General features: G+C 32.4%; 1 protein-coding gene across 15 annotated transcripts in view; it reads left to right on the top strand.

The window, feature by feature from the left end:
- Nucleotides 1-13,516, top strand: part of DMD (dystrophin) — a 1,142,416-nt gene that overhangs the window by 546,418 nt on the left and 582,482 nt on the right. For 14 of the 15 annotated variants that reach the window (XM_088160350.1, XM_088160356.1, XM_088160354.1 and 11 more), the window contains 4 exons: nucleotides 1,243-1,365; nucleotides 2,824-2,961; nucleotides 4,849-5,001; nucleotides 5,948-6,130. In XM_088160350.1, the coding sequence (XP_088016476.1) occupies nucleotides 1,243-1,365; nucleotides 2,824-2,961; nucleotides 4,849-5,001; nucleotides 5,948-6,130 (597 nt within the window). The remainder of the gene's footprint in view (nucleotides 1-1,242; nucleotides 1,366-2,823; nucleotides 2,962-4,848; nucleotides 5,002-5,947; nucleotides 6,131-13,516) is intronic. The other variant, XM_088160361.1, reaches the window with a different exon arrangement.

The raw sequence follows: 13,516 nt of genomic DNA, 5'->3' as shown, positions 1-13,516 counted from the left end.
TATTATCCATAATTATATTTTCATTACTGTTTTTAAATGTGCAAAATCTCTGTTGTTAAAATAATCAACCAGATACAATTAAGGTTTTTTAACCCTGAATCTTCCAGGTCATTTGAGAACAGATTTCATTTGACATCCAGTCTCTCGTGTTTTAAACAATTAAATTTTATTGTTTCTGTCTTCATTACAAATTTTGCGTATAATAGTAACTAATTATATCAGAAGAAAGATTAAAAGAGAACTAGTTAGGATAAGTGTGCTTATGTCTTCAGCAAGAAAGGAGCACATCCAAGAGGTCTTAGAGCATCAAAAAGTATCAATTACCTTTGAGTCTAAATTTTTTGAAAGAACCACTGAGATTTTCTTTTTTCTTGCTTTTAAGGTTTTGAAAGAAGAAAAAAAAAATCTGTTGATCATTTCCAATGCACATAAATACACTATATAGTGTCCATAAACTCTTCAGAGTCACTTGTGTCAGATTGACAGAAGGTGGTGCCTTGCTGTTAATAAGTAGCCCTTTGTTGGAGAGTTCAAAACTGCATACTAAACTAAAGCTCCATAAGTATACTGTGATTTATTTTGGAGGAATTGAGTCTATTTCGTTAGGTTGACTTTTTTTTTTGTCCTGAATTTTTGTTGAGGCTTTTTGAAACAACAGCTGAACAATTGTTGATCTTTTTTCCAATATGTTACAAAATACTATTAGGGGAATATCTTACACAAAGATTTTCTGTCCTTTGTATTGTAGCATTCATCTCACACTTCTACTATTCTATGTGAGAGGACAATGGTTTCAAAATTGAACCAGATTAGCATTAATTTTTTCTCAATTATTATTAGTAGTTTTTTTTCATCTGAATGGACTTCTGTTGCTGTATCCATAATTTCTGAAAAACCATATTTAAAAAATAGTGTAAACATTTATATTTTTAGAAAAATACTATTTATTTGGACTTGTTCTTGCGCACAAATGTGAGAATATATTTCATTTTCTTCCTTTTAATTTTTCCCTCACCTTAAAATTCTTTTGTTTACTTACATGGAAATTCTACATAAATTTGTATCTTTATCTGTATCTTTGACTGTTTTGAGTATGGTGTAGGTATTTTTCAATATGATGGAAAGTCTACCATTGTTTTAGCCATACAGGGTAGCACAGATATCTCTCTTCATTTCTGTTTGTAATAAAACTATGAAATGTGTCCTTTAAGGTAAATAATCTTTGTATTTCTCCCATTTTAGCCCTTCATTCCTTTGAAGGAATTGGAGCAATTTGACTTCGATATACAAAAAATGCTTGAACCACTGGAGGTTGAAATTCAGCAGGGAGTGAATCTGAAAGAGGAGGACTTCAATAAAGATATGGTAATTTGGTTGAAATGGAAGTCTGAGCAAAATAAGCAAGGAGATGAAAAACCTGAGTGAAAATCATAAACCCATATTTGCATTAGGATCTTTAGATATAACTTGGGCAAAATTTTGCTATGCTAATATATTATAAAATCAAAAGTCCCGAATTAGCTCTAACTAAATTTTTTTGTGCTTACTTAATTTTTAGTTTATCAGAAAAAATATTTCTTGTCCCTTATGAAGCACTGAGCAGACCAGGAATGTTATCCATGGCCAGCAGTATTACAGAACATGAAATTAATATTAAAATCTCCTTAGTAGTATGAAGACCAGGAAAAGTTAGAATGATGTATCAAAATGGGCACTATAGTGAAAGAATACATTCACTAAAAATAAATGCCCATGAAAAGAAATGTCACTTGCCAATTTGTTCTTACCCAATCTGCTTATAGCACTTAATGTAAATCGGTTTTGTGGCTGTGGTAAGCTTTTTTACTTATGTTTTATCATTGCAAGTCGTAAAACCATTTATTCATATTTACTGAGTGGGGGGAAAGGAAAAAGGAGTAAAATACTGCAGTGCTTTGCTACTATTGTGATTGTGGTGTGTGTTCTCCAGAGTTATTTTTTCTGACTGGGCAAAAAGGGAGATTCATCTTTAGAACCCTCTTTTCTTGATTCTTCAGCAAGATCAGATATATATTTGTTTAAAACTCATATGAAGACTCAGTATTTACTTTTAAGGCATTCTTCAAAGATGTCTATTGCATATCAGTACTAGAAGGAATGTTTACAAGACATTTTTTCTTTTATGCCAGAAAAGTAAAATTTAAGGCTCTGTGTGCTGCATACAGAATTTACCATGTATATGTCATGGTAAATTCAAGGCGAATCAAGTTTGGCAGGGCAGTTTCCATTACCTGAGCATATTTGGTTCCCTTTCTTTACATCCAATGATTTGAATCGTTCAGACACTGCCAGAAGCTGTGACATAGATTCAGCTTCAAAGATTCATAGATTCATAGGTGGCTTCTTCATAAAAATGCTTATTGATAGCATTTGCCCTGTTAGAATAGTTGGTTTTCAATGTGATGATACACAGAATGGTCAGTAATTGCATGGTCTGCCAGCATACTGGTAATTTCAATCTCTCCTGACAGTGATTTAGAATATTTTACATATATCTAATCTTTTTGTTTGAAAGTAAAATATATTTCAAGTTTTTGCCTCTAATTTTTTTATGCTGTTATCCTCGATGCTGCATAAGATGTAATAGCAAAAATCTGTAGATTTGCAGGTGCTGTCTTAACTTTTATTCCTCTACATATATTGTAGAAAGCAAGTGAAAGTTGATCATCAGTGTGCAGCTGCAAGTAGCTGTTACTTGATTATTTTAGCATAGTCTGTATCTACTAGTATTTAAGTGATAACTAGATTAAAATGCACATTATATTGGTTATTTTTTTAAATCAGAGTGAAGAGGATGAGAGCACAGTGAAAGAATTGCTGCAAAGGGGCGACAGACTTCAAAAGGGAGTCACAGATGAGAAAAAACGTGAGGAAATAAAGACAAAACAGCAGCTGTTGCGGACTAAACATAATGCCCTCAAGGTATAGGAGCTACAGTTATAAGCACATGCTATTAAACCCATTTTTTTTCTTCATTGCAGGGATTTTTTTTTTGTTAAATGAGTTGTCATTATTATTTAGAGATAAGTAATTTAAAACTATTTGGCTATAGATGTATTTTCTTATACAGTTCCCTTGATGCCTTGCAAAATGCATTTTGCAATCTCCAGCTTGAGAAGTGCTGTCTTATCCTCAGCCTTACAGCTGTGTGACTGCCAATTGGACAAGACTGATTTCTTTGATCATTCCTTCTTTAACATATTATGTGTCTTTTGTATTTCTTCAACATCAGACAAGATCTTAGTCAGAATCAGGTCCCACAAACTATTCTCAGTTGAATAACACACTTCTGGCCATGAATAATTGTTTCTCCTTCAATAAAATACTTACACCCTACATTCCTGTTAGAAGAGTGGCTCCAGCCTCTCTAGCATAGGATAGGTGGTAGTACCAGTAGATATAGCAGCTAAGAGGCTGAAACTCAAAGTTGCATATGAAAATTCTGAGTTCACACAATCTGGGAGGTAAAACTGTGTGATATTGTTCCTAGAAGTGCACGTGGACCAGCTAACAGATATAATTAGAATTACCATCTTTCTATGCAAAAAAATGTGATGAAAGATAGAATCTTACAGTTAGAGAGTCACCTTGGTCACCTACTTGGAGCTATAGGGTCTGGCTACTACAAGAGAATTTTTATTTTGTCAGCAAGCAGAATTTTTCTTTCTTTATATAATTTTGATTAAGTTATCTTTGGTTTGGGGAACATGGCATGTTTGCATTTTATTGTTACTTATTTTTATGCATGCTCTTTCCTTTCCTGTGGATTTTATTCTAATTCTTACAATTTTGCAGATCCATGTGAATTCAGGAGAAGGATAGCTAAAATATTCTGTTGTTTTGTCCACATTTAAAAGAAGCTTGAAATCTATTAGGTGTATCTTTGACTGTTCCAAGCTAAATGGAAGCAATTCATAACTTTTATGTTGGAGAAACAAGAACAGTGTTTATTGCACTGTGCTATTGACCAGATCCTCCCTGACTGTTTTTTATGGTATAGTGATAGATTTTCCTTTGAGTGACTAAGTTAAGGCATTCACTCTGGCGAAGAAAATTCAAGAATGGCTGTGGCAAATTAATCTGAGTATTTTTATATAAAATATACCAGGAATTTCTTAATTTACTGCTAATAAGAAGTTATAGTGATTAAAATATTTTCTGAATTCTGCATGAGTGAAGTTAAGCAGTTAAAGCAATGTATACTTAATAACATTTCTAAGGGAAAAAAACCCAACATTTATACCTTCCTGCTAAAGAGAAGTTTTAATCCTTTTAAAAGCAGAGTCATAAACACAAGACATTTGTTATGTATATAGTATTTAATTTAGACCTAGGAAATCTGTATTTGAAAACATTTCTGCATTGCAGTGATTTTCATATAAGTAGCTACAGAGTTTTCATGCAGGCAAAAATTCACAGGAGTCCACAAAATACAGAAGTCCCACTTTTGGCTAGATACTAAGTGGGCTGTGTTTCCATCTGTCCATTAAGTATTCTGAGCAGAAGTTTTTTATATAAAATATTGACATTTATGTAAGAGTCTTAACTTCTCTGAATATTGGTGACTGTCTCAGTGGTTTATTCAGCATGTGAACAACACTGAAATAGGTAACCTCCTTTTAAACAAACAAAAAAAAAATTGTTCAACTGGTGTAAATATGTTCACTTATATACTTGCTTTAAATATCCACATTTAATTTAAAAATTAGCAGCCTTGTACACTTTTTTTTCCCTTCAGTGTGCACACATGCCAGTTCATATTTTATAAGCCTTTAATTCATATTCTAATAATGTCTGCACTGTGAACAGGACTTGAGAGCTCAAAGAAGAAAAAAGGCTTTAGAGATTTCTCATCAATGGTATCAGTACAAGAGGCAGGCTGATGACCTAATGACATGGCTGGATGACATTGAGAAAAAGTTAGCCGGTCTGCCAGACCACAAAGATGAGCAGAAGCTAAAGGTAATGTTGTTTTGGGTTGGCAATGACAGATCTTTTCAAGTGATAGTTTATCCATTGAACAGACAGCAAATGCAACAAACAATCCTATCTTAGAGATACAGAAAATTATAAGTTCAGTTCTTTATTTCTATTTATAGTAAAACAAACCCTAATTATCTGTGCTCAAAGTGAAATTTCTTTGTTGTACTATATTTTGTGTTTGTTTCTTATACAGAATGATATATAAATAATTTGAAACACACTAAATATAATGTTTTGTCAATAATACAGAAAGTGTGCAATGTATTAAGAAGAATCAAATGTTTTCTAGTAAAAATTGTAATTGATTTTATGTATCTTTGTTCCAGATGAGCAAATGACTTACCAATATATGGATGACCTCTGTCTCATGTTAGCACATTCATTTTCATCAGAACATATTCATATGTCACTGTCAAACTCTATAGATTTATTTACATACTGTCAAAGGTTTTTCCTGGTTTATTTTACATCGTCTTTCTTTGCTTCATTCTCTGTTGAGTTTCCCACAGAGTAAAATAGGAGTTAACTAGTACATTAAAGAGTCTAATAGTATATTTGTAAGCTGTTCAAACACTATTTGTCCTGAATAAGCTGACCCTTACTGAGAAAATAATTTCTCCAATTGCCCATCACAGTGTACTAGCAAGAATCTGAACATGGAAACTGTTGGCCTCTGCTGACAGTTTCAGAATGTAGTAGCTCTTAGAATCTCTACAGCCCATCTCCAAGAAGGTTCTTCAATTTCAGTTATTTTTGTTTTCTTTAAATGTAAAATAAGATATGAATAATATGAAAATAAGCTGTAAATTTTACTTGTGACAATAAAATGGAAATGGATTTTTCTGACGGAAGTATTTTGCTAATTTTAAGTTGATTGATCTAGTTAGCTAACTGTCCTGGGCCCTGTATTGGTTTTGCTCACTAGGAGATTGGTGGAGAATTGGAGAAGAAGAAGGAAGATCTGAATGCGGTGCACAGGCAGGCTGAACGCTTGTCTAAGGATGGGGCTGCAAAAGCAGTGGAGCCAACCCTGATACAGCTCAGCAAGCGCTGGCAAGATTTTGAGAGCAAATTTGCTCAGTTTCGAAGACTCAACTATGCACAAATTGTGAGTTGTTACTGGCAAACCCATACGTTTGCAACTGCTACTACTAACAGCATCCTACTAACAATGAGAGCATCAGGGTCAGTGTCAACTCTTCAGATACTAATAAGAAAAGCCCTATTGTCTGCAACTGGGGGAAGTTTTATACACTCTGATACAATAGTGATCTGCTTTGGTCTTAAAATTGCCCTTGAGTTAAATCAGTCAATTACAAAGAACTCAGCAATGAAAAATTTGTGTTTATTTCTGTTGCCTCATTATTTTTCCATAACATTTATCAGTTTAAAAACGTTAGTTTGCCATGCATCTATTTTTTTCACTGAACATGTAAAACACAAAAGTTGTCTTTTCCAAACTACCCATCCCATGCCAATTTTAATTGGTTTTTTTATTTGTCCATAACATGTTATACTCACTTTAGGAAGTGATTGAAAAATTTTTTATGACTCTCTCTCTATATATATATCCTATTCTTCAAATGGTTGAACTCTCAAACAAGTTTTTGTAAGAAAATGTAACTTTAAATTTGACAGGATGAAAACATAATTTTACAAATCATCTTCATGTCTTCTGATTTTGAGTTGTTTAGTTGGATATAAAATACAATTATTCTTACTGGTTTATACATGCTGCAATAACTGGATAAATAAAAGGGAAATAAACTGTCAGTACTCCAGATTTATGAACAAAATATGTATTGAGTGTTACCCATTTAGAAGTTTACCAGAAGTTGCTTTTGCACTTACATGAGTTTTTTTCTTGCAATTCCTACTACTCTGCTCATTGTCTCCTGGGCTTTTGATTTTATATGAAGAAATATAAAATTTGCTTTTAAGGAAGTTGTTGCTTTATGTGGTCTCTGTAAACTTAAAGTGCTAGTGGTAAAAGGGTGTTTCATCAAAATATATTATTTATTTATTTTTAAATGCACCTAGATTGCAGGGGGAACATACTGATAGGCTAATGAAAATTTAAATATGTGGAGTGTTATTTTTAACTGATATATGGTAAACTGTGTTTTAAAAGAGGAAAAAAATTGCAAAAATCAGCAATATGTATAAACTTTTGATAAATATACTCCTCTATATAATGTACCATATTGTGTATTTTTAACTTTTCTAATACTGAGTTACATAATGTATATGTAAAACTAATACTTTGGATAGTTATGCAGTTAATGGAAGCAATCAGAGAAACATTAACTTTGGTTTGTATGTTATTAAATCTTGTTCCATCTGATTACACTATTCAGATTACTATGGTTTATATTAAACTTGATGGATGTAATCAGTCGCAAATTGTTTATATTGACATGGAGCTAGAGCAAGATTCACTTTGTCTTGTAAATGAGTTGGCTTTTTATTAATGAATATATTTGTTCCTTTGATAATCAAGTAAGAAATCAGATTGTGCATGCAATTTATATAAAAGCACACTCCTGTCACTCTGCTTTTTATGTCACCCACCACCTACCCTGACAGGGGATGAATATATCCATTATAAAATTTTACTAGCAGATCAATAAAATTTATTTTAGCATATTTTTTCTTTCAAATGTGAGGTAGATACATCATCCTGTTTTTGAATTGCTCAGATGAATACACTCACCAACTTTTGAAATTATGTAACCATTACATATGTTTTTATTCTTAAAATATATAATTATACACACTATATTTATAAACTTGAAAGGTTAAAATTTTAAATATTCTCAAATATTTCATGCAAGAAGGCTACTTCACACTATTTATCTAATATATAGATAAGGACATTCAATGAAATTTACATGTAGACAGGACAATAACTGTATCCTTCTCATTTTACATGAAAAATATCTTGCTCTGTTGACAAAGACTAATGTGACATTCATATGAAATATTTTAGAATTTGTACAGAAGCTACTGAGACATGAGAGAGGCAGTATATTTTCATGACCCAAATCAAGTGAGAAGTGCAACAGCATTGTTATTGTTTCTGTTTTGACTTTTCTGAAATAGTGAAACAGAGTGAATTTCCCAAGTTTTTTTCTTTTTCTTAAATAACTTAAGTACCTACCTCACAGGGATGTTGTGAGGATGCATTAATTGTTTGTGCAAGACTTCAAAATACAAAAGAAAAATGAAAATTCAAACTATTCACTTGAACACATGCATATACCATCAAAAATATTTTGCACAGAGATTTTCTATGTTAACCAACAACTGAATAAAGCCATACAATAAAAATATAAAATTGATTTTTTTTCTTTAAAGCAAAAGAAATAGAAAACTGCTGCATTTTTTTAAATTTATAATTTATGACGTATTCTATAAGGGTTATTTAACAACTGAAAGTTGTTATTATAAATCAGAGAGGGCTTAGTTTTACTGTGTATCTTGCAATTCATTATGCTTCATTGAATAAACATAGCAAGACTGCACTGAAGAAAACCTTCAATTATGTTGCTTAATGAGAGATTTGCACTTCTTACCTTTGTGGGAGCTAATATATTTTTGATTTGATATCAAAGTGTGAAATTGCAATTATCATGCTCTCCTGGTTTTTACTTTTCCCCAGTATTTGTTGGGCAGACCTGTCAGAAGGGTATAGGAACCATGATCTTTGAAGGGTTTATTCTTTCTAGAATGGTAGATCCTTGTTAAATCCTCATTGTCTCACAAATACATAGCAGTAATTATCCAACAACTAAATATATATTGGTGTATATTTGGAAAAGTAACTTCCTGTCACCACTTTCAAGAATATAATATATTATATTCATATCACATGCATTTTCTGTTTAATAACATTTTTGAGATATTAATAAGTTAGGTATAGTGGTCCTCTATGTGAAAATTGTCAGCAAGTAGCTTATGACATTCTAGAAGGAAAAAGGTGAGTTTATTGCATTTAAAAATTAAACATGGTACACAAATAATAAATGCAACTGCACACAACCTAAAATTACTTTGAACTGCGAAAAATTTGTGGAGTTCTTGTTGTCTTACCAGTTTCTTCTCTCATACATTGTTGTCTTCATTAATATGTGGCAGAATAAACAGTGAGCAGAAACGCAGTTGGTAGTAACACCAGTGGTGAAATCCAAATCACTTATAAAAAGAAGTGAAATATTTCACTATAATATTTTAAAATTGTGATTAACCACTAAATCCCGTGGACATCCATATTAGTTTAAGATACTCGTCAAAAAAACAAGCCTTTACAGTTTAATCCTAAATCTGTATGCATTTTAACATTAAAATTGCATGTATTAAAAAACCAAAACAACAACAAAACAAAAACCAGTAAAAAGTAACACTAGAGAGGGGGGTTAAAGGACAATGATTTCTAAAGCACCTCTGCAGAATCTGATATCATTAAACCTTGGCAGTCACACAGTGTTTTCAGAAAAGTTGCCAATTCCTCCCACTACAGACTAAACATGAATCTTCCTTCAGTTATCCTGGTTTTCTGAAACAGTTTAGCCACTCTTCCAGGGTGTTGAAAATAATTATCCATTGCAGAGAAAAGGGTAGATTTGGATCATTTAACTCAAGTAAGGATCAAAATCAGTTATTGATATGTTGATTAAGTTTAATTAAATTACCCTAATGCCTTTTTTCTATAACTTTTTCCCAATGTTTACATTTCAACAGTCTTTGAGCATGTTTGTGTCATGGCTCAGCTTAGATTTTCCTGAGCTGACTGAAATTACTCTGAGTGTAGACTGCTGAAGTCCTTTACCATTAGAATACATCTTCTAGATGAACACAGGCCTACACTGTAAATTCTTATTTCATATATGTCCTATTACCATATTTTATCAAGATTCTCAACATTCTTTCTGCTATTATACCTGGTGGTCTTTCAACTTTCCTGTCTTGGCTGAACTATGCATGCTGGAAATAGTAAGCCAGAGTATCTTTAGGACAAGAGAAACTCTTGCAATATGTCAAATTCTGTGTCTACTATTGTATATACAAGAAAAAAGGCTTACCAATTTCACTAATTTTATTGGTCACACCCACAAACATTCTATTGAAATTTGTGATCATTTAACTACTGAAATATTTGGGCTTGGATTTTGACCAAATGATAAACAAAAGGAGAAACTATCTTTTTCATACCAATTAGTCTATGTTTTGATCAAGAATGAATGGGGAATATAGTTATACAAAACTTGTATTTATTTTTGTAAGGTAAGTGGTTTAGTCTGAGAAGTTCTATAGCAACCTGCAATATGGATAAAATACCAGCACCCTTAGTACTTCATTTTTCCAAAGAAAGACATTATTCTCTTTAAGCTCCTTTAAAGTATTCAGAAATTTAAAATGCCTGTCCCCTACCTGGATAATCACTTCAGATGAGAGAGTATGTTATCAACTTCTGGAACCAGATTAGGACTGATCAAATTTACATTTGAAATTCAAGACTTTGTTTACTTTCAGTCCTTAAGAGCATCTTGCAGTTTTCAGTTACTATTTCCCTGTGGAGCTCTGTTTAGTTAATACAATTAAGACTTTTTTTTTTTTTTTTTAACCATAAAAATATGTTTATATATCAAGATATTTTATAAAATACAAATAAAATGTTAATTTAAATAAATATATCACCATTAGATAAGCACAGGCCTTGGTGTCCTGATTATCTGTCTGCATCAAAATAAAATGGACACTTCAATGGTGATGTGTTACCATTGTTTTCAGTTGCTGTTTTCCACTGTTTTCACAAACACTGGTGCTGGAATGAAGTGGTTTTCTTCTCTTATCCTTGCTTAAGCGTTTCTTGGGTTAACTAAACAAGTGATGGTTGCGAAGAAGAAGGGGCAAACTAATTCTTCATTATTTCTAGAATCAGTGGAGAGAGAAACAAAAGAGAGAAAAGTCATTAGAAAAAGCAGATAAACAAGAACTGTACAGTGATGGATTAGTATCCGATTCACCTGTGCGTTTTGGGTCTCCTAAGAACAGGACAGAGGTGATACCGTGACACAATTTAACTTTTCTGACATTGGCAGTGGCACCTTTTGAAACAAATAGCTTTACACAGCATAGTTAAAGACTGGGGTTATGGATTGTGGTCTGCAAAACGCATGAGGATGAATGAAGAAGTTAGGGAAGAGAATCACAGGTGAATGTTTACACCTATTTTCCAGCATCCATCAACCTGGAAATTCCTATTAGAAAATGTATTCAAAATAGTTTAAGTGTCTTTAAAATCCTTTCATTTTCTGCCTGATTTAAGATAAAGTTGTGGGAAAGATGGAACAGTGTCCACTGAAGATGGATATTGTCTTTGATATAGATCAAGAATAGCTAATTTTATGAAAACATTTTAAAATGTACTTTACCAACTCTGTCTAAAATGAATGTTACAGTGTTGCAGTAATTTAAGTGAAGATAATTCATTGCCCTTTTTATATAAGTGAACAAGTTTACTGTGCTATTTTGAGTTTTTCTAAAGCATATTTTTCTTCCCTCAAATTTTCTTGTTAATTCTGTACAGTATTCACTCTCATCACTGCAAACCTATAGTAAATAAATAAAAAAATAGTAAATAAATAAAGCTGTAGAATTAAGTTTAAAAATCCCATACTAAGAGTGACAGAACTTTACAGAAAAGATTTTTCTCTGCCATTTTTCATTATCTTTTACAAACTTTAGTGAAGAGCTAAATTGCATTCTCAAGTTTAAAAGTGAAACTCAGTATCTTTGCCTCGTCTCATAGGAGTGAAAACTCTTGCTGCAACATGGAGTAAAGTAGGGTTAGAAATTTGTCTTTATATAGTTATACAATGTGGTCTTAGCCATGCCACAGGCTTTTCTCACTGCTCTCAGAATGGTTGAGATGGAAACAAGACCGAGGCTTTGGTTAAAAAAGTCATTTACAACACAGCACCCAGTGGTCTCTGCTTTCAGACTGAACTGAGCATTATGCTACTATAATATTTTCTTCTTTATAATTACCCAGTTATTTGGAAAACAGGGCAGCTAATTACCATCTTATTTTCCCTGCTATAGTATATTATGATTTATTAGAGTAATAAATTACATAGTGTGGATTTTGGTGTCAAAAACCACTTGGCAATATTATTGCGTTAAGTAATAAGGGAAAATACCTCCTGCAGAGTGATCTGGCCCTAAGTGACAGTATTTTTTGAAACGATGATGTTCATCTCTTGTCTACAATTCAGAATGTCAACGTCACTCATGGCTGGAGGTTAATTTTTTTTGGACTTTTTTGTTGCTTTCTGGGGTTTTTTGGTGGTTTTGGTGGGGTTTTTTTGTTTGTTTGGGTTTTTTTGGTTTTTTTCATGGATGCATCTGACTATACACACAAAGGTAGAGAAGGAAGCAAATTTGTAAATGTACAGTGTAAGTCCTGATTTTTCTATTTGAGCATATCTAATTAGCTTTCAAAACTGCTGGATGGACAGCAATTTTGTTCACATCATTTAAAGAAACAAATTTTTGTCCTGAAGTAACACAATTAGCCTAAGTGACGGAACCTATTGTTATTATGAATGGTTGTATCTCTATCAATGTAGGTTAAAGAGGGAAAATAATTAGGTAAGACTTTTTAACATTTCTGGAAGGTGTAAGAGTTTAGGGTTTAGGACTTTGCTCTTTGAAGCTGCTTGATTCGTTATGGATGTGGTACTTTAGTGGTTTTTTGTCAACATGGTATAATATCAACATTATCTAAGAGGTGTAGCTGGCATAAATATCTGACAAGTTAGCATCACAAACCAGCAGTCAATTCCAAAATGGTTTAGTCAATTCAGATATCAATAGTCTGTATTCTGACATAGCTGAACATTATCATTAATTGGTTCTTGGTGATCACTCTGTAGTTACACATACATACTGAAGACAGCCTTAAAGCTTCATGCCCTTAGGCAGCATAAATGCTAGCTAAGATTGTGGCACTGCTGTAGTCTTAATAAATCAGACATTAAATAAGTTGGCATTGACCAAAATCTGTTCCTAAGTAGGCTGACTTCCAGCAAATTGTGTCATACTAGTTCTGCCATTATTATCACTGTCTCACCTCTATAGCTTATCACTGTCCAAGAAAAAAATTTTGAAATTCTATTCTCAGGAAAATTTAATTTTAAATTCCTTCTTTTCTTTTGGATATTTCCTCCTGAGTTTATGATATTGGTTTCACAAAATCAATAGAGTATGTCACAAATGAACATTATAGCTACAGGGATATAAGACTGTGTACAAGAGTTTAATTTTCTGAAGTGTCAAGTAGATATTTACTGGAGTATGGCATGTATAATGTCTGGATGTCTTTTAGGTGCGAAAAATTACAAGATCAATCCAAGAAATGGCTAACTCCTCTGGATTTATGTATCCTATAATTAGCATATAAAAACTTTCAAATATTATTTGTTTACTGGAA

This window comes from Sturnus vulgaris, chromosome 2, assembly GCF_052056855.1.
Source record: "Sturnus vulgaris isolate bStuVul1 chromosome 2, bStuVul1.hap1, whole genome shotgun sequence".
In the NCBI taxonomy this organism is placed as follows: domain Eukaryota; kingdom Metazoa; phylum Chordata; class Aves; order Passeriformes; family Sturnidae; genus Sturnus; species Sturnus vulgaris.
Note: the sequence above shows the minus strand (reverse complement) of the source record. Positions and strands in the feature narration are given on the sequence as shown.